The sequence below is a fragment of the Salmo salar genome, chromosome 13 (assembly GCF_965601325.2).
Source record: "Salmo salar chromosome 13, fSalSal1, whole genome shotgun sequence".
Lineage (NCBI taxonomy): Eukaryota > Metazoa > Chordata > Actinopteri > Salmoniformes > Salmonidae > Salmo > Salmo salar.
Genome location: NC_138303.1, coordinates 54,023,256 through 54,045,942, shown reverse-complemented (window position 1 = coordinate 54,045,942; position 22,687 = coordinate 54,023,256). Strand labels below are relative to the sequence as shown.

Here is a 22,687-nt window from a genome sequence, read left to right as displayed (position 1 = left end):
GTTTCTCTCCCTCCAGGATCAGAGGAGGAGTCCGGTGTGTGATAACTAACTAACTCGAAAGGTGCATCCCCAAACTCACGCTGCTACGTACACAGGAGCCGGAATGGACAAACATGTTATCGGCGGCCATCTTTCTCAAGTCTTCCAAATAATTCCACATGAAATACCTGCATTCAAACTACACTTCCCAGAATCCCCCAGTCAGTGCTGAGTTACATCTGTCAACAGAGATCAAAATGTGTTAGATTATGATTATTTTGAACATTTGTTTCTTTTGACCATCAAATCAATGAAAACACAAGTCAAGTAGAGACCTGAAATTGCTCATATTCATTGTTGAATTCAAGTATGTCAATGTGTTTGATTAGATTTTTGTTGTCGCTAAGTGGTGTACTTGTTTCAAGATGGAGACTGACTGGGAGATGCTGGGAAAACAACTCCTACATCACAAAGGGGAAATTTGTTTTATTCTCTTCTGCCTTGTTGTTGTTTTGTTTTGTAAATTACACGAAGAATTCAATACCGACATGATATTACAAGTTCCCAGTTTGACTTATTGACCGCTAGGAATTCTCACTGCTCAGGACTTGAGCCTCGATTCACAGCACGAAACTCCCCTACTATTTCTCTCAGTAGAAATCACATGGACAAATTGGATATCTAATTCCTTGAGTGGTTAAGTACTTAATCGATTATATTATGAGGTACTACTCAGTAATACGTGATTTTCCCTCTTTACCCCCATAGATGCTCAGTTAGAGGTTTCTTGCTCTTTCCAGCCTGCCTCAAATCAGATTCAGAAATGTGTTCCAGTGGCATGGGTATCGCAAAGGTACTCAGAGCTATAGAAAAGAGCCTAGAAGCTTCTCTCTGGGCAACCTGCCCCATTGGGGGAAAACAGTTATTTTCTTAGCTGGCCTTACAAGCAGTGTGCATCCTGAGAGGTCACTAGAGGCTAGCATGGGGACTTGTGTTGGTTAATTCAATAATGGCAGCTGCTTCCATCACATTTAGTTTGCTTTGTGTTTCGGTAAAAAAATGTAGTCTGTAATTTTGAACCAGATTCACTGAAATGTGTTATTATTACGAGCTATTTTAGTTTTGCTCATGTCATTTCTCATGTTGCCAGTGGTTACTTATTATGTTTGATCTGAGTGCTGATTTGGTGGCCAGTGAAGGAGGGAGGGGTCCACCAGACAGATCTGGGTTCAAACTGTATTTGACATCTTTCAAATACTGTAGCTGTGCTTGATTAAGCTTGCCTGGCTCAATGGGACCAATGTAATCTTCCCAAAAGTGCAAACCCCACCTATCTGGCATGTACTCCAGTCAGGCTAAAATATGCAAATGCTCCAAGTATGTGAACAATTTCAAATACTATTTGAACCCTGGTAGGTCAGCCTTCAGAAAATCACACAGTGTGAGTGAAACTTCGCTCGGCTCAGGAAGGACATCCGCCATGTCTCCTGCTCTTCACCCCTGACCTCTAATCACATGTCCTAGTACACGACCCAATCAATGTCGACCTGCAAGGATATTCTCTCCCTTCCATTTCCCAAATACCAGCAGCTAAAGCTCAGCAAGGGTGCTCTTATCTTGGAACATTGCAGCAAAATATGATATACAGTGCATTCGGAAAGTATTCAGACCCCTTGACTTTTTCCACATTTTGTTACGTTACAGCCTTATTCTAAAATTGATTAAATAACAATTGTTCCTCATCAATCTACACACAATACCGCATAATGACAAAGCGAAAACAGGTGTTTCGAAATTTTAGCAAATATATTAAAAATAAAACAAAAATACCTCACTTACGTAAGTATTCAGACCCTTTGCTCTGAGACTGGGGTCTCCTGAGTGGAACAGCGGTCTAAGGCACTGCATCTCAGTGCTTTAGGAGTCACAACAGACACCCTGGTTCGAATTCAGGCTGTATCACAACCGGCCGTGATTGGGAGTCTCATAGGGGGAGCACAATTGGCCCAGCGTCGTCCGGGTTTGGCCGGTGTAGGCTGTCATTGTAAAATTTGAATTTGTTCTTAACTGACTTGCCTAGTTAAATAAAGGTTAAATAAAATAAAAATAAAAATGTAAATACTCGAAATTGACCTCAGGTGCATCCTGTTTCCATTGATCATCCTTGAGATGTTTCTACAACTTGAATGGAGTCCACCTGTGGTAAATTCAATTGACTCGACATGATTTGGAAAGGCACACACCTGTCTATATAAGGTCCCACAGTTGACAGTGCATGTCAGCGCAAAAAACCAAGCCATGAAGTCGAAGGGATTGTCTGTAGAGCTCCGAGACAGGATTGTGTCGAAGCACAGATCTGGGGAAGGCTACCAAAAAAGGTCTGCAGCATTGAAGGCCTCCAAGAACGCAGTGGCCTCCATCATTCTTAAATGGAAGAAGTTTAGGACAACCAAGGCTCTTCCTAGTGCTGGCCTCCTGGCCAAACTGAGCAATCGGGGGAGAAGGACCTTGGTCAGGGAGGTGACCAAGAACCCGATGGTCACTCTGACAGAGCTCCAGAGTTCCTGCAGCACTCCACCAATCAGGCCTTTATGGTAGTGGCCAGACGGAAGCCACTCCTCAATAAAAGGCACGACAACCCGCTTGGAGTTATCCAAAAGGCACCTTAAGGATTCTCAGACCATGAGAAACAAGTTTCTCTGGTCTGATCAAATCAAGATTGAACTCTTTGTCTGAATGCCAGGCGTCACGTCTGGAGGAATCCTGGCACCATCCCTACGGTGAAGCATGGTGGTGGCAGCATCATGCTGTGGGATGTTTTTCAGCGGCAGGGACTGGGAGACTACTCAGTAGTCGGAGCAAAGTACAGAGAGATCCTTGATGAAAACCTGCTCCAGAGCGCTCAGGACCTCAGACTTGCGAAGGTTCACCTTCCGACAGGACAATGACCCTAAGCACACAGCCAAGACAATGCAGGAAAGTCTCTGAATGTCCTTGAGTGGCCCAGCCAGAGCCCGAACTTGAACCCGATCGAATATCTCTGGAGAGCCCTGAAAATAGCTGTGCAGTGATGCTCCCCATCGAACTTGACAGAGCTTGAGAGGATCTGCAGAGAAGAACGGGAGAAACTCCCCAAATACAGGTGTGCCAAGCTTGTAGCGTCATACCCAAGAAGACTCGAGGTGTCACACCCTGATCTGTTTCACCTGTCTTGTGCTTGTCTCCACCCCCCACCTGGTGTCTCCCGTTTGTCCCCATTATCTCCTGTGTATTTAGGGGCAGGCAAAATGGAAGTCAAGGCAGGCAAAGGGTCGTAATACAAAAAGTCAAGGGGTCTGAATACTTTCCGAATGCACTGTACATAATTACTATGTAACTGGAGGAAAGTCATAATAATTCATAATTCATTCAACTTTAGGAACATACATTATTCACTACCTTGTAAAAAAAAAAATTGACCAGCTTCAATAGGATTGTGATTTGCTCAACCAAAATTGCATTGAGCAAACTCACAACAAAAATTTTGTGGAGAAAACTCACAATCCTATCGCTGCTTGTATCCTTCCAATTGTACGTTGAATCAGCATATATAAATATTTTTCACAGTGTACCAAACATTGACTTAACAAAGCTGTGGCCTTTTATGAACTTAAGTTAACTTAAATGGAAGCCTGGTGAAACATCCTAGAAGATTAAAAGCCCTGGACTAAAGAAAAGTCTTGGAATGTGCGGAGTTATATCCCCCAATATATTTTATTGCTTAGTGAAAATGTGAAAGGAGACTGCATTAAGACAGACAGTTAACATGGAGCCTTAGTATTTAATTGAATAAACCTATTGATCCCCAGACTATTTTCGAAAGAGCTGGAAGCACTTAAACAACCTTGTCTGATCTAGTAACACTCTGAATTTGTAATTGAGATAAGTCTGTCTATGCAATTTACTTCAATTGTGCCTTCTGTATTAATTTGTCAAAGGGGTTAGTTGTGGGATCTGCATTCACTACTTCCTGTCAATGGGTTGAAGTTTATTATGATATAAGATCAGCAAATTACCTAATACATTAAAGCTCTTGTTATTTTACCAAAGAAACACAGTTTTGAATGCAATCAACCTGTGCCTTTTAGTCCTCCTCCATCAAACTTAAACCCAATTAAATGTGTTTTACCTAACAAGAGAAATCTGAAAATGGAATCATATGCTGTCAAACAGTGGAAAATCATGGATTACAGCCCCATATATATCGATACCTCGTTTCTAATGTTTTTTGGAGACAGCTTCTCTTGCTAATACTCCAGGTTTTGTTTCTGTTATATATATATTTGTGTAGAGAACAGTCCTATATAGCCTGGTTAAACCAGACTGAACACTGCACTCACCATTGTTTCCCTTGAAACAACAGTGGAACATTGCAAAACCTGTCTGGATTCCAGGCTACAGTTCCCTAGCCTTAGCTGAAATGACTAAATCACAACCAACCAGCACTGGAATCCACAACCAACCAATATTTTTCAGTAAAAACTGAAAGCAAGGCAAATCAAGGCACTATAACTATGTCAACGACCAGAACAAGGAAATATAAAACTTAAATTAATCAAACATCTCTGAAATGTTTTCGGCGATTTTATAATCCTCTTTAGGGTCGTTTTTTGTTTGTGTTTATTGTTTTGTTTGTTAACGCATAATGAGCTGAAACTGCCTTTTTTCTAATAGAGCACAATCCCGATAGAAATTGAAGGGATCTGTCAGTATATTTTGGATACTTTGTGTACAAAAAGAGAAAGACAAAAACAGAAATGAAATAAAGTGTTGTATTTTATATATAATAGAACATTTCAATATGGTGATATGTCACTAATATATTTATTTACTAATATATTTATCCATTTTTTGTCCAGGTCCTGAAAAAGAATGCATGGTTTCTGTATAGAAACGATATCTATATGAAACTAAGTGCCATCACAGATGTATCAACATGGCTTCATTCCAATTATATGCAAATAAATTATTTTGAAATAAAACCTCTGGTGCTGATTATGGTCTCAATTTTATGATGTTCATCTTCAAAATTAAGTATTTATCTGACAAATCTCATTGTAAGACTTGGTCATTCCATTTCCAGTCATACATCATTTCTATCAGAAGTATCATGTTGGCAATGGCAATTATGTAATTGACAAAAATACCAAAATTTGAATAATGGTTCTTGCCTTACAAAGGTCAAAGATGGAAAGCTGGTGCATGTTATCACAGTGATTATACAATGAAGAAATATCACAGATTGCTTTGTAATTGCTTTCAACAACTTGTCCCATACATTTCTCAAAATAGGTAGTAAATCTCTTAGCAAAGCTAAGAACATACAGTAGAACATACAGTGGCAAGAAAAAGTATGTGAACCCTTTGGAATTACCTAGATTTATGTATAAATTGATCATCAAATTTGATCCAATCTTCATCTAAGTCACAACAATAGACAAACAGTGTCCTTAAACTAATAACACACAAATTATTGTATTTGTCTTGTCTATACTGAATACATAATTTAAACATTCTCAGTATAGGTTGGAAAAAGTATGTGAACCCCTAGGCTAATGACTTCTCCAAGCTAATTGGAGTCAGGAGTCAGCTAACCTGGAGTCCAATCAATGAGACGAGATTGGAGACGTTGGTTAGAGCTGCCTTGCCCTATAAAAAACACTCACAAAATTTGACTTTGCTATTCACAAGGACTGCCTGATGTGAACCATGCCTCAAACAAAAGAGATCGCAGAAGACCTAAGATTAAGAATGGTTGACTTGCATAAAGCTGGAAAAGGTTACAAAAGTATCTCTAAAAGCCTTGATGTTCATCAGTCCACGGTAAGATAAATTGTCTATAAATGGATAAAGTTCAGCACTGTTGCTACTCTCCCTAGGAGAGGCCGTCCTGCAAAGATGACTGCAAGAGCACAGCGCAGAATGCTCAATGAGGTTAAGAAAAATCAGCTAAAGACATACAGAAATCTCTGGAACATGCTAACATCTCTGTTGACGAGTCTATGATACGTAAAACACTAAACAAGAATGGTGTTCATGGGAGGACACCACTGAAGAAGCCATGCTGTCCAAAAAAGACATTGCTGCAAGTCTGAAGTTCACAAAAGTGCACCTGGATGTTCCACAGCGCTACTAGCAAAATATTCTGTGGACAGATGAAACTACAGTGGAGTTGTTTGGAAGGAACACACAACACTATGTGTGGAGAAAAAAAAGCACAGCACACCAACATCAAACCTCATCACAACTGTAAAGTATGGTGGAAGGGAGCATCATGATTTAGGGCTGCTTTGCTGCCTCAGGGCCTAGACAGCTTGCTATCATCAACGGAAAAATGAATTCCCAAGTTTTATCAAGACATTTTGCAGGAGAATGAAAGACTATCTTTCCGCCAATTGAAGCTCAACAGCAGATGGGTGATGCAACAACGACCCAAAACACAGAAGTAAATCCACAACAGAATGGCATCAACAGAAGAAAATACGCCTTCTGTAGTGGCCCAGTCAGAGTCCTGACCTCAACCCGATTGAGATGCTGTGGCATGACCTCAAGAGAGGAGTTCACACCAGACATCCCAAGAATATTGCTGAACTGAAGCAGTTTTGTAAAGAGGAATGGTCCAAAATTCCTCCTGACCGTTGTGCAGGTCTGATCCGCAACTACAGAAAACGTTTGGCTGAGGTTATTGCTGCCAACGGAGGGTCGACCAGTTATTAAATCCAAGGGTTCACATACTTTTTCCAACCTGCACTGTGAATGTTTACATGGTGTGTTCAGTAAAGACATGAAAATGTATAATTGTTTGTGTGTTATTAGTTTAAGCAGACTGTGTTTGTCTATTGTTGTGACTTAGATGAAGATCAGATCAAATTTTATGACCAATTTATGCAGAAATCCAGGTATTTCCAAAGGGTTCACATACTTTTACTTGCCACTGTATTAACTCAGCTTCATTGGTGTAGCCATACAATCATGTTGTAATATTAGTTAGAAATGGTGAGGTTGCCCCTGGCATCCTGGTCCTTCTCAATGCACTCGAACAAAGACTTGAAATTTCCTGCCCCGAAGCCCTGTGGTGGGAAGCACACACGGGTCCAACTCAGTCAATTAATGAAATGTATTTATAAAGCTCTCTTTACATAAGCAGTTAATTCAAAGATCTGCCTTGTTATGTGTAATGGCTCTTGGATGTACTCATTGACAGCTTTTGTAAAGGATAAGGTCTTTGCTTTGGCTTTATTGTCTTTTGATGTTGAATTATTGAGACCAAGGCTAAATACTTAAATACTCTCCCAGGGTTTTATGTTCAAATGCCAGCTTGCCTCACAACACAAGTTTAACTTATGAGCTCCAATTAATCATGAAAATATTTAAAAGTGTAATCAAAAGATCAAGACGGTAAAGACCAAGAAACTGTTGGTGGTTTCTCCCACAGTTCCTTTGGTGTGGTGTAGCTAAATGTTTTTTTGTTTCAGGCATAACCAATCCATATCACTAGACTGAAATGCCAATGACTGATGGAGCCTGTCCTAACAGGTAGTGGATGGGGGCCTCGGTTAGAAAGTGCCACAGGCTGAAACCCAATCCAAAACTTTAGCTCAGTTCCAGCTCTCCCTGCTACTGTTGGTCTTTCATCTGCATCTGTGATAGATGTACCTTTACAACTCTGGGTTGAGTTGTGTTCGTCTTGGGTAGGAGCCATAAACAGCTTTTAAAGGAATACTTTGGGATTTTGGCAATGAGGCCCTGTATCTACTTCCCCAGAGTCAGATGAACTCATGGTCGTGGATATAATTTCTATAATTTCTATGCTAGAATGCTAGCAGATACCCATAGACTGCCATGAATTATGCTAACGCTAGTCAGCATTGGCTGGCGAAACTGCATCTAACTTCCTTCATTCTGGACAAGAGATATAAAAATGTTATCCACGAGTTCATCTGACTCTGGGGAAGTAGATAAAGGGCTTCATTGCCAAAATCCTGAAGTATCCCTTTAGGCCGCATTGTGTTCAATGTGTTAATGGTTTTATGGACTTACAACCCACTGGGCACAAATTGGTTGAATCGACATTGTTTCAACGTAATTTGTCAATGTATTGTGATGTGATCTACATGGAAAATACATTGGATTTGAAAAATATCAACTGTTGTTTTCAATGTGAAATTTTAACCACAGGATTATGTCGAATTTGTAACTATGAAACAATGTCAGATCTTCAACATTATATCCACAATCCGAAAAAAATTGTCTGGGCAGTATTTTGTGATGGAAATGTTTCTGTTTGTGCTTTTCTAATAACCAATCACAGGGAAGAGAGAGAGAACGCATGTTATAACAGTTTCACACCAACAATGACAAGAATCAGTTTGGGGAATGAGACTCATAATCTCAGGGTCGTGGGTCTCCCAGGTGTTCAATCAGTCACTTGCATGAACACAGAAATTGGTTATTTGAATAGCACAAAAAAAAAAAAAATCCATGACAACTTCCTACTGGAAAGTTGATCTATCTACAGCTATTCATTTGGTCTCCCATCCAGGGTCTCCCATCCAGCCTAGCTTTAATATTTGTCACTGACTACTACCAACCAATATGCTATCATGAGAATGATTATTGAGAGATCTCTTAATAACTAAATACGGTGCCTTCAGAAATTATTCATTATTCAATTATTTGGTTGTGCACACCTGCCATCATCGTTACGCCACCTACGCTCATGAGACTCACCTGAACTCCATCACCTTCCTGATTACCTCCCCTATATATCTGTCACTCCCTTTGGTTTTTTCCCCCAGGTGTTATTGTTTATTTTTATGTTTCATGTCTGTACACTACTCGTGTTTCTTGTTTTGTTCCATGTTCGTTTATTTCTTAAATTCACTCCCTATACTTGCGTCCTGATTATTAGCGTATGCGTTACACCTAGTCCTTGCCGATGACAAGTATACACATGCAACCACCACCATGCTTGAACATTTGAAGAGTGGTACTCAGTGATGTGTTGTGTTTGCTCCAAACATAACGCTTTGTATTCAGGACATGAACTTCATTGCCACATTTTTTGCAGTTTTACTTTAGTGCCTTATTGCAAACCGGATGCATGTTTTGGAATATTTTTATTCTGTACAGGTTTCCTTATTTTCACTCTGTCAATCCAGCCTTTCCTGTAGCTCAGTTGGTAGAGCATGATGTTTGCAATGCCAGGGTTGTGGGTTTGATTCCCACCGGGGGCCAGCACAGGGAAAAAAAAAAAAATCTATGAAATGAAATGTATGCATTCACTACTGTAAGTTGCTCTGGATAAAAGTGTCTGCTAAATGACTAAAATGTAGTATTGTGGAGTAACTACAATGTTGTTGATCCATCCTCCATTTTCTCCTATCACAGACTGTGGCACTGGAGGTGGCAAGTCCTGTTGCCTCGCCTTTCCGGCACCTTATCTGTTGGAAGGCTAATGGAGCCCAGCTGAGGATAATAAGTCGATCCAGTATGCGATTGGCTGGATAATCAGCCCCAACAGTTGATTAGGTTGCTGAGGGAGAGAAAGAGGTAATGTTGGCGTCGTTTTTGTGACACTATTGGAAGGGTGTACACCTGTGGGAGAAGAGTGGGGCTGATTAAGAGGATGAGTGAGGTCAGAGGCAAGTGGGAAGTATGTGGCAGTAACAGATGAGAAGGCAGATATGATGGCCAAAGTGTTTGTTGATGTGCATAACTTGGCAAATTTGCCAGAGGGGGAGAGAGAGAATGAGAGAGGAGCATCCTGGAGTGCTGGATAGGAGGGATGATGTAAATTATGTGTTGAATGCACCATTTACCATGGCAGAGGTAAAAAGGGCAATAGGTAAGACTGGGTTAACCTCACCTGGGAAAGATGAGGTGTGCTACGTTATGTTGGCCCATCTTAGTGATGAGGTAGTGGATAAGGTATTGGTGTTGTACAACAGAGTGTGGGAGGAGGGGGAAACTACCAGGCAGTTGGAAGGAGGCAGTAGTGGTACCATTCCAGAAGCCTGGGAAGGACCCAACGAGGCCAACAAGCTATCGGCCAATAGCTTTAACATCACATGTATGTAAGATTATGGAACGTATGATTACGGAGAGGCTAACTTACTTCCTGGAGAGCAGGGGGCTAGTATTGCCACATCAGAGTGGGTTCAGGAAGGGAAGGAGAACTATGGACCCAGTGCTCTGCTTAGAAGCAGAGGTCAGGAAGGCTCAGGTGAACAAGGAGACTGTTGTAGCTGTGTTTTTTAATATGGAGAAAGTGTATGATATGATGTGGAAAGAGGGATTGTTAATCATGCTTGATATTATGGGGGTAGGAGGAAGAACGTACAACTGGATAAAGGATTTCTTTTTTGGAAGGTCTATCCAGGTGAGGGTGGGAAAGTCACTATCAGGCAGCTACCTGGTGGATAACGGTACACCACAGGGGAGCGTGATTAGTCCTCTGTTCTCAATCATGATCGATGATGTTTACTCTCAGGTACAGCAGGATATTTGGAGGTCATTATTTGCAGATGGTGCCTTATGGAAGAGGGGAAGAAATGTGCCATACATAGTCAGGAAGGTACAGGAAGCAATTGATTAGGTAGAGCGGTGGGAATTAATGTGGGGATTCAGGTTCTCTGTAGAGAACTCAGTGTTCTTTACCAGGAAGAAGGTGGGAGATGCGATATGCTTGAGGTTATATAGTAGAAACTTGGAGAGGGTGGGGGCCTTCAGGTTCCTTGGGGTATATTTTGACACTAGACTGACCTGGGCAGAACCCATTGAGAGAGTGGTGGGAAAGTGTAAGAAGGTGCTAAATGTGATGCGCTGTCTGACGGGGAAGAAGTGGTGGGCTGGGCGTTCCTCATTGAGGACCTATGGGCACAAACCCACCGTCGCTGGACCAGACAGGACTGGCAAAAAGTGCTCTTCACTGACGAGTCGCGGTTTTGTCTCACCATGGGTGATGGTCGGATTCGCGTTTATTGTCGAAAGAATGAGCGTTACACCGAGGCCTGTACTCACAGCATTGAGACCGGTAAACTGACTGTTTTATAAACGTTCTGAGAACAGAAGTTACATTTTTGCCTGTTCTGGGAACGTTTATTTTTAGGTGGTAGGGAGGTTCTGAGAACATTTTACTCTGGATCGTTGAAGGATTTCCTTCAATGTTTTATTAACGATCTGAAAACAGAAATGATGGGTTATTTGTAGGTTTTTCAATAATTACTTAAAACTATCACTGAATGTTCCAATAAGACTTTTAATAACACTGCTAGCTTATTTGGGGTTAATGTTTTTGAATTCCAAGCACGAATAGGACATATGATAGGACAAAATGCATTTCCTTAGGCATTAATTATGCAAACACATTTATTTTTATTTTGACACAGCGTCAGTGAGTTTCAAATCTATAATGTTCTGTTGTCTATCCATGGAATTAGCCAAGTGCACCACCAGGATAGAGCTAGCATACCATGTTTTTTTTACCCATACAAAGCTGTTCATTTTAGTCTATGTAAACAAACCACATTTCAAAGGAAACAAGCGCTTATTAAGATCAGATGTGGCCAATTAGCGGGTGCGGCCAACACACCTGAACATGCTTAACAAGATAGAGGCTAGAGAAGCTTTGTTGATGCTGAGAACAGAATGTATATGTTTTTAATATTATTCTTAGAACGTTCTCTGTGGTTTTAGGAAATGTTTTGTTAGGGTTCTCTGAAAAATTTCAGAACATTATTTAAAATAGAACATTGAGGAAAACTGTAGGGAACGTTATGCTGAAGTACTGAAATGCCCACAGTAAATCGTTAAGAAAAAACATTCTTGGAACCATTTGAAAATCAAATCAAATCAAATGTATTTATATAGCCCTTCTTACATCAGTTGATATCTCAAAGTGCTGTACAGAAACCCAGCCTAAAACCCCAAACAGCAAGCAATGCAGGTGTAGAAGCACGGTGGCTAGGAAAAACATGACTTTAAATAGAACCACGAGGAAACCTGTGGGAAACGCAGAGGTGGGAAAAGTACACTATTGTCATCCTTGAGTAAAAGTAAAGACAGCTTAATAGAAAATGCCTCAAGTAAAAGTGAAAATCACCCAGTAAAATACAACTTGAGTAAAAGTGTAAAAGTATTTGGTTTTAAATAAATCAAATCAAATGTTATTGGTCACATACACACGGTTAGCATATGTTAATGCGAGTGTAGCGAAATGCTTGTGCTTCTAGTTCCGACCGCGCAGTAATATCTAACAAGTAATCTAACAATTTCACAACAACTACCTTATACACACAAGTGTAAAGGAATGAATAAGAATATGTACATATAAATATATGGATGAGCGATGGCTGTGCGGCATAGGCAAAATGCAGTAGATGGTATAGAGTACAGTATATACATATGAGATGAGTAATGTAGGGTATGTAAACATTATATAAAGTGGCATTGTTTTTAAGTGACTAGTGATACATTTATTACATCTAATTTTTAGTTATTATTAAAGTGGCCAGAGATTTGAGTCGGCATGTTGGCAGCAGCCTCTCAATGTTAGTGATGGCTGTTCAACAATTCAATGGCCTTGAGATAGAAGCTGTTTTTCAGTCTCTCGGTCCCCGCTTTGATGCACCTGTACTGACCTCGCCTTCTGGATGATAGCAGGGTGAACAGGCAGTGGCTCGGGTGGTTGTTGTCCTTGATGACCTTTTTGGCCTTCCTGTGACATCGGGTGGTGTAGGTGTCCTAGAGGGCAGGTAGTTTGCCCCCGGTGATGAGTTGTGCAGACCTCACTACCCTCTGGAGAGCCTTGCGGTTGTGGGCGGAGCAGTTGCCGTAGCAGGCGGTGATACAGTCCGACAGGATGCTCTCAATTGTGCATCTGTAAAAGTTTGTGTGTTTTTGGTGACAAGCCAAATTTCTTCAGCCTGCTGAGGTTGAACAGGCGCTGTTGCGCCTTCTTCACCATGCTGTCTATGTGGGTGGACCATTTCAGTTTGTCCGTGATGTGTACGCCGAGGAACTTAAAACTTTCCACTTTCTCCACTATTGTCCCGTTGATGTGGATATGGGGGTGCTCCCTCTGCTGTTTCCTGAAGTCCACGATCATCTCCTTGGTTTTTTGGACGTTGAGTGTGAGGTTATTTTCCTGACACCACACTCCGAGGGCACTCACCTCCTCCCTGTAGGCCATCTCGTCATTGTTGGTAATCAAGCCTACCACTGTAGGGAGTACAGGAGAGGGCTGAGAACGCACCCTTGTGGGGCCCCACTGTTGAGGATCAGCGGGGTGGAGATGTTGTTTCCTACACTCACCACCTGGAGACAGTCCGTCAGAAAGTCCAGGACCCAATTGCACAGGGCGTGGTCGAGACCCAGGGTCTTGAGCTTAATGACGAGTTTGGAGGGTACTATGGTGTTAAATGCTGAGCTGTAATCGATGAACAGCATTCTTACATAGGTATTCCTCTTGTCCAGATGGGTTAGGGCAGTGTGCAGTGTGATTGCGATTGCGTCTGTGGACCTATTGGTGCAGTAAACAAATTGGAGTGGGTCTAGGGTGTCAGGTAGGGTGGAGGTGATATGACCCTTGACTAGTCTCTCAAAGTACTTTATGATGACGGAAGTGAGTGCTACGGGGCGATAGTCATTTAGCTCAGTTACCTTAGCTTTCTTGGGAACATGAACAATGGTGGCCCTCTTGAATCATGTGGGAACAGCAGACTGGGATAGGGATTGATTGAATATGTCCATAAACACACCAGCCAGCTGGTCCGCGCATGCTCTGAGGATGTGGCTAGGGATGCCGTCTGAGCTGGCAGCCTTGCGAGGGTTAAAACGTTTCAATGTTTTACTCACGTTGGCTGCGGTTAAGGCGAGCCCGCACGTTTTGGTAGCGGGCCATGTCAGTGGGACTGTACTGTCCTCAAGGCGAGCAAAGAAGTTGTTTAGTTTGTCTGGGAGCAAGACGTCGGTGTCCGCGACGGGGCTGGTTTTCTTTTTGTAATCCATGATTGACTGTCGACCCTGCCACATACGTCTCATATCTGAGCCGTTTAACCTCTCTGGGCTAGGCGGGACGAAATCGTCCCACCTACGCAACAGCCAGTGTAATCCCGTGGCGCGATTTTCAAATACCTTAGAAATGCTATTACTTCAATTTCTCAAACATATGACTATTTTACACCATTTTAAAGACAAGACTCTCGTTAATCTAACCACACTGTCCGATTTCAAAAAGGCTTTACAACGAAAGCAAAACATTAGATTATGTCAGCAGAGTACCCAGCCAGAAATAATCAGACACCCATTTTTTCAAGCTAGCATATAATGTCACAAAAACCCAGAAGACAGCTAAATGCAGCACTAACCTTTGATGATCTTCATCAGATGACACACCTAGGACATTATGTTATACAATACATGCATGTTTTGTTCAATCAAGTTCATATTTATATAAAAAACAGCTTTTTACATTAGCATGTGACGTTCAGAACTAGCAAACCTCCGGTGAATTTACTAAATTACTCACGATAAACGTTCACAAAAAAACATAATTATTTTAAGAATTATAGATACAGAACTCCTTTGTTCAATCGAGGTGTCCGATTTTAAAATAGCTTTTCGGTGAAAGCACATTTTGCAATATTCTGAGTACATAGCCCAGCCATCACGGCTAGCTATTTAGACACCCACCAAGTTTTGCCCTGACCAAACTCCGATTTACTATTACAAAAGTTTGATTACCTTTGGTGTTCTTCGTCAGAATGCACTCCCAGGACTGCTACTTCAATAACAAATGTTGGTTTGGTCCAAAATAATCCATCCTTATATCAAAATAGCGGCGTTTTGGATAGTGTCTTGAACGCACGAACAAAGTGTAAATAAGGGTCACGAGCATGGCGCAATTCGTGACAAAAAATGTCTAGATATTCCATTACCGTACTTCGAAGCATGTCAACCGCTGTTTAAAATCCATTTTTATGCCATTTTTCTCGTAAAAAAGCGATAATATTCCGACCGGGAATCTGCGTTTAGGTAAACAGACAAAAGAAAACAAAGCATGAGGTCGACTCGGGCACGCGCCTGAGTCTCACAGTACTGTAACCAGCCACTACCCAAACGCGCTACTTTTTTTCAACCAGAGCCTACAAAGCCACGATTCAGCTTTTTGCCGCCTTCTGAGATCCCATGGGAGCCGTAGGAAGTGTCACGTAACAGCAGAGATCCTCTGTAATGGATAGAGATAATCAAGAAGGGCAAGAAATTGTCAGACAGGCCACTTCCTGCATGGAATCTTCTCAGGTTTTGGCCTGCCAAATTAGTTCTGTTATACTCACAGACACCATTCAAACAGTTTTAGAAACTTTAGGGTGTTTTCTATCCAAAGCCAATAATTATATGCATATTCTAGTTACTGGGCAGGAGTAGTAACCAGATTAAATCGGGTACGTTTTTTATCCAGCCGTGTCAATACTGCCCCCTAGCCCTAACAGGTTAATTGCAACTCTACTTTGTCTCTGTACTGACGCTTAGCTTGTTTGATTGCCTTGCGGAGGGAATAGCTACACTGTTTGTATTCGGTCATGTTTCCGGTCGCCTTGCCATGATTAAAAGCAGTGGTTCCACCTAGTCAACAGCCAGTGGAATCGAGTGGCGCGATATTCAAATACCTTAGAAATGCTATTACTTCAATTTCTCAAACATATGACTATTTTACACCATTTTAAAGACAAGACTCTCGTTAATCTAACCACATTGTCCGATTTCAAAAAGGCTTTACAACGAAAGCAAAACATTAGATTATGTCAGCAGAGTACCCAGCCAGAAATAATCAGACACCCATTTTTCAAGCTAGCATATAATGTCACAAAAACCAAAACCACAGCTAAATGCAGCACTAACCTTTGATGATCTTCATCAGATGACACTCCTAGGACATTATGTTATACAATACATGCATGTTTTGTTCATCAAGTTCATATTTATATCAAAAACCAGCTTTTTACATTAGCATGTGACGTTCAGAACTAGCATACCCCCCGCAAACTTCCGGTGAATTTACAAAATTACTCACGATAAACGTTCACAAAAAACATAACAATTATTTTAAGAATTATAGATACAGAACTCCTTTATGCAATCGCGGTGTCAGATTTTAAAATAGCTTTTCGGCAAAAGCACATTTTGCAATATTCTGAGTAGATAGCTCGCCATCACGGGTTAGCTAATTTGACACCCACCAAGTTTGGCATTCACTAAACTCAGAATTACTATAAGAAAAATTGGATTCCCTTTGGTGTTCTTCGTCAGAATGCACTCCCAGGACTGTTACTTCATCCACAAATGTTGTTTTGGTTCAAAATAATCCATTGTTATGTTCAAATATCCTCTGTTTTGTTCTTGCGTTCAAGACACTATCCGAACGGTGACGCGCAGACGCGTATCGTGACAAAAAAATAGAAAATATTCCATTACCATACTTCGAAGCATGTCAAACGCTGTTTAAAATCAATTTTTATGCGATTTTTTTTTTCCGTAAAATAGCGATAATATTCCGACCGGGAGACGTCTTTTTCGTTCAAAGACTGAAAATGTAAAATGGACTCTTCACGTGCATGCGCGCGCCCGTCTTATTGTTCTCAGATCGACCACTATCCAAATGCGCTACTGTTTTTCAGCCAGGGGCTGCAAAGTCATCATTCAACGTTCTGGCGCCTTCTGAGAGCCTATGGGAGTCTTAGAAAGTGTCACGTTACAGCAGAGATCCTCTGTTTTCGATAAAGAGGGTGTAGAAGGCCAAGAAATGGTCAGAGAGGGCACTTCCTGTACAGAATCTTCTCAGGTTTTGGCCTGCCATATGAGTTCTGTTATACTTACAGACACCATTCAAACAGTTTTAGAAACTTTAGGGTGTTTTCTATCCAAATCAAACAATTATATGCATATTCTAGTTTCTGGGCAGTAGTAATAACCAGATTAAATCGGGTACGTTTTTTATCCGGATGTGAAAATACTGCCCCCTACCCTAGAGAGGTTAACATTATTGGAACAATTTGAGAACATGCCTTTAAATAGAACCATTGGGAAATGTTATGCCGATGTACTGTCGGAAACTTTATGCTAAAGTACTGAAATTCCCACAAAATAACCAGTTAGAGAACGTTCCTCAAACATTACCAAGATTGAAATGAAATGTAGCCATGTTTGAACTTTTAGGAAATGTTCTGTTGAAGTAATGAAATACCATTACTTTTTTTGTCAAGTTCTTTAAATGTGCTGAGGACAGTGGTGACCCGTCATTCCGGGCAGGACCCCACATTTAGGGTTTTGAGCCCCACATTTTTTGCAACAAAAAAATGCATTATTTTGGCCTTTCTAGGGAGCTTTTCCTAGCCACCGTGCCTCTACACCTGCATTGCTTGCCATTTGGGGTTTTAGGCTGGGTTTCTGTACAGAATTATCAGCTGATGTTAAGAAGGGCTATATAAATACATTTGATTTGATTAATCTGTTGGTAGCCCATGCGCCTCACCCTAATAATTTATTACCCTAATAGTCTATTTACCCCTCTTAATTTCGCCTACTGTTCTGACTTGGTGCACATGTAGTTTATAACATGTTTTAGAGAAATGTAATCATTGAATTTTGTAAGAGCTTTCATTGTCTGCTTATATGCCCCCTTTATTTATCCTACGGTTCTGACTTGGTGTACAGGAAGAAGACAGTAAGAATGGCCCATGTTCTGAATTCTGTCGCTGTACATTTCAAAAGTGCTAAACAAATAGTTATATTGACTACGTCATCCTAGCTCGCTCATTAATGTCTTAATTGAAATTATGGATTGCCTCTTATCCCCTTGTCATCCCCTTATGCCATAGTTTGTACATCTCAATTGTCATTAGAAACCACATACAGTGGGGAGAACAAGTATTTGATACACTGCCGATTTTGCAGGTTTTCCTACTTACAAAGCATGTAGAGGTCTGTAGTTTTTATCATAGGAACACTTCAACTGTGAGACACGGAATCTAAAACAAAAATCCAGAAAATCACATTGTATGATTTTTAAGTAATTCATTTGCATTTTATTGCATGACATAAGTATTTGATACATCAGAAAAGCAGAACTTAATATTTGGTACAGAAACCTTTGTTTGCAATTACAGAGATCATACGTTTCCTGTAGTTCTTGACCAGGTTTGCACACACTGCAGCAGGGATTTTGGCCCACTCCTCCATACAAACCTTCTCCAGATCCTTCAGGTTTTGGGGCTGTCGCTGGGCAATACGGACTTTCAGCTCCCTCCAAAGATTTTCTATTGGGTTCAGGTCTGGAGACTGGCTAGGCCACTCCAGGACCTTGAGATGCTTCTTACGGAGCCACTCCTTAGTTGCCCTGGCTGTGTGTTTCGGGTCGTTGTCATGCTGGAAGACCCAGCCACGACCCATCTTCAATGCTCTTACTGAGGGAAGGAGGTTGTTGGCCAAGATCTCGCGATACATGGCCCCATCCATCCTCCCCTCAATACGGTGCAGTCGTCCTGTCCTCTTTGCAGATAAGCATCCCCAAAGAATGATGTTTCCACCTCTATGCTTCACGGTTGGGATGGTGTTCTTGGGGTGGTACTCATACTTCTTCTTCCTCCAAACACGGCGAGTGGAGTTTAGACCAAAAAGCTCTATTTTTGACTCATCAGACCACATGACCTTCTCCCATTCCTCCTCTGGATCATCCAGATGGTCATTGGCAAACTTCAGATGGGCCTGGACATGCGCTGGCTTGAGCAGGGGGACCTTGCGTGCGCTGCAGGATTTTAATCCATGACGGCGTAGTGTGTTACTAATGGTTTTCTTTGAGACTGTGGTCCCAGCTCTCTTCAGGTCATTGACCAGGTCCTGCCGTGTAGTTCTGGGCTGATCCCTCACCTGCCTCATGATCATTGATGCCCCACGAGGTGAGATCTTGCATGGAGCCCCAGACCGAGGGTGATTGACCGTCATCTTGAACTTCTTCCATTTTCTAATAATTGCGCCAACAGTTGTTGCCTTCTCACCAAGCTGCTTGCCTATTGTCCTGTAGCCCATTCCAGCCTTGTGCAGGTCTACAATTTTATCCCTGATGTCCTTACACAGCTCTCTGGTCTTGGCCATTGTGGAGAGGTTGGAGTCTGTTTGATTGAGTGTGTGGACAGGTGTCTTTAATAGAGGTAACGAGTTCAAACAGGTGCAGTTAATACAGGTAATGAGTGGAGAACAGGAGGGCTTCTTAAAGAAAAACTAACAGGTCTGTGAGAGCCGGAATTCTTACTGGTTGGTAGGTGATCAAATACTTATGTCATGCAATAAAATGCTAATGAATTACTTAAAAATCATACAATGTGATTTTCTGGATTTTTGTTTTAGATTCCGTCTCTCACAGTTGAAGTGTACCTATGATAAAAAATTACAGACCTCTACATGCTTTGTAAGTAGGAAAACCTGCAAAATCGGCAGTGTATCAAATACTTGTTCTCCCCACTGTATGTTTAAGCAAGTCAGCCATATCAGCTATGTTTTATTAAAGGCAGTAAATGAGGCTGAATGAACTGTTTCGCTGCCAGACAAGGCTCCGCTGATAGCCAGGTGTAGCAGTGGTAAGATGTTGGGCTGGGCTTGTAAGGCAGCTTTATGTAGGCCCTAACATTTTGTGGGCACTGTTTGTCACTGTTATAGTGCAATTAATGTATTGTTTAGTGTTGTGTAGTGTTAGTGGTTTTGCTGGCATGCATCCCACTTTATAAAAAAAAAAAGGCCCCACCAAGATTTACATACTAAAATCGCAACTGGCTGAGAATGTTCCAAAGCAAAGCAACTATCCTGCAACTATCCATTCCCAGAACGTTGTGGGAAGGTTGTATGCAAAATAACCATACAACAACCACACTCTCACCAAGCTCTAAGAAACATATGGTTCTCAGAACAGCTTTCCTCATGGTTCTATTTGAAGTCATGTTCTCAAATTGAACCTTAAGAAAACTTTCCATGAAAACCACAAGAAAACGTTTGTAACATTCAGAAAAGGTTTTATGAATGTTATTTAAAAACAATTATACCATGGCATTGTTGAATACTCTTTTCTGATTGGCTTGAAGGGCATTCAAAAGAATGCATTATTTCCCTATAACGGACGGTATAGGGATTAACATGGGTAACCAGGATCCAGGGACAGTCCTGGCACCACTCTTCACGTTTCCTCAAAAAATGTAGTGACAAAACTGTGGAAATTACAACATTTTTCCCCAATGTCGCACTAATGCAATTCCACAAAGTCCACAACATGTGCAGCAGCAGATTGGCAAAAAATACAATAGCACATTTACCCAACAGGTTGTCGCATGGAAGCCTTTGGCGTAGCGTGTTTACTTCACACAAAGTCAACATAAATTCAAAGCACACACATAATTGAAACTGCTGGGCCCAAAGACCCAAATGCAGTTTAGAGTTCTCATCAGACCTGAAAATTCCATCCCAGTCCGACCCAAGCCCGGTGAGCTGAAGCCCGAGCCATGACCTGAACCTGAAAAAAGCTATATTGATTTAAACTGGTGTTAGGAACAATGCAGTGGAGGCAGGCGGCAGAGGAGTGAGGAGACTAATGCCTCTTGTTCACTAGCACGTGGTGCCGCGCGGTGAAACAAAGCTTCCCATTAATTTGCAATGGAAGGAAAGCAGAGAGTGCAGGGGACCTTTACGCAGTGAAGAAGTTAAACTTTTCCCAACTTTATGCAAATCACCAACAGCGACTGCTGGGCGATGACCCATCATATCGAGTGGTTCCCATAACGAATTTGACGCGATGAGACCCAACGCTGAAGACTTTCTTCAGCAAAGATGGCTGACAAAAATATTAGGATGGAAGCAAATGTAAGTAATTATAACGTCATAACATATCATGAAAAAAAATTACAGTTCAGAGGAATATGTTAGTTAATGTAGAGACAGACGATCATGCATAATTTTTTGTCATTAAGTTAATTTACGAAAATCGCTATTTAGGAATCTAGCTGACTAGCTAACATTAGCCAGCTAGCTGCCTAGCTTTATGGGTGTTGTGACATGAGTATGAAATTGTAATTCTGGTTGTTTAATGTTTTAGAGTCTCCTGAAACAACCAGCAAACCAGGATGTCGTCTTGTGAAACAGTGGATGTAAAGAATCTAGCTAGCTAAAACATTTACTGCAAATTGAATGTAAAATTTTGTAAGCTTGCCTTGCTGATATTTGCTATGCATTGCAGATGAAGTAACATAGCTAGCTAACTATTTTCTTTCTTATTGTGTGGAGGATAAAAAATACCTGTATGCCTATGGATGTGTAGCTAGCTATGTAGCCGATCTGTGTATGGACCCTAAAACGTTTGGTATACATATTAGTTCAGAACCTAGCTATGAACCTCAGCTATCATAGCCAGTTGTATCAACTTCAAAACAGTCTGAATGACATTAATGAAAACTATGGATTGAGTAGAATATAATATAATTTTGTGCCAAGGATGCAAGTCGTGTATATATACACGTAGTTATTACCATGCATGAGATCCCCCCCCCCCCCTCCCCATTGTAGCCTGTACATTTCATATATTCACTGATCATGTACTCTACCTTTGCTAATAAAGGTGCAGTTCTGGTATGAATGTTTTTGAGATTCTTTTTCAGTCATATCCAATACCAGGAGTATCAAATTCCAGTCTTTGAATGATGCTGTGTCTGCATGTATGTATTACAATTATACAATTCAACAGTGTTACACATTGTAACTATGCAATAGACTAGAAACATGATTCAACAAGTTAAAGGCTGATTTGTAATTCATATATAGTATTTTTTTTAAACAGTACACTACACTTCCTATGCATCATGTAAATACTCGAAAACCGGTTCATCTCAATATCTAATTTCCTTCATCTGCATTGATCTGATAAACACAGGATAGGTGTAGTATTTACTCAAATGAGAGACTTAATTTCAAGCTGTAGAGAATGTGAGACGCTTTATTGAAAGAAGTTCATTATCCAAGTGTTATAAATACATAATACATGCATTATACATATTATAATTCTAATATTATAAATACAAGTTCAATCTGTACTTCAATGCACATCTGGTGTGCATTATAAAAACAGGAAGAAAGAGGTGGTGAGAGAGGTGGAAAAGACAGAAAGGGAAAGAGGTAAGAACAGAAGAGCAGGGAAGACAGCATATGATTAATGATTTACAGTGCTACCCTAATATTCTTTCAGTTCATCACAATTACATAATAGTGTCTCTAGTGGTGTCTCCTAACCAGCCTTGGGCTGCCAGTCAGCCCAAAAGTTATCTTAAGAGCAGGTGAGATGGCGATGACTTGACTGGGGGTTGGCATCCTCTCTCACATCAAAACATACGTGCAGACGAGAGACAGATGAGAGCTTGTTTAAGCCTTGTTTCTTTTTATTCTAACACGGTGTCGTGTCTTTGGGCACCATTAACTGAAGACATGTTTATCAATTAACTCCCTGTAATTATTATTACGCGATTAAACTGATTAACCCCTGTGCGGCGACATCCAGCGAAAAATCATAAACCATTAGCATAACAAAATGTAATACTTAAAAAAAAAATTTTTTTCAAATTATATCGTTTTATAGATA

General features: G+C 41.0%; 1 protein-coding gene across 1 annotated transcript in view; it reads left to right on the top strand.

Moving 5' to 3' along the window:
• The window catches only part of LOC106567400 (E3 ubiquitin-protein ligase RNF43), a 187,041-nt gene extending 182,027 nt beyond the window's left edge, over positions 1 to 5,014 (top strand). The window contains exon 8 of the mRNA XM_045693380.2: positions 17 to 5,014. Coding sequence (XP_045549336.1) covers positions 17 to 42 — 26 coding nt within the window. The 3' untranslated portion in view covers positions 43 to 5,014. The remainder of the gene's footprint in view (positions 1 to 16) is intronic.
• Positions 5,015 to 22,687: the final 17,673 nt, after the last annotated feature.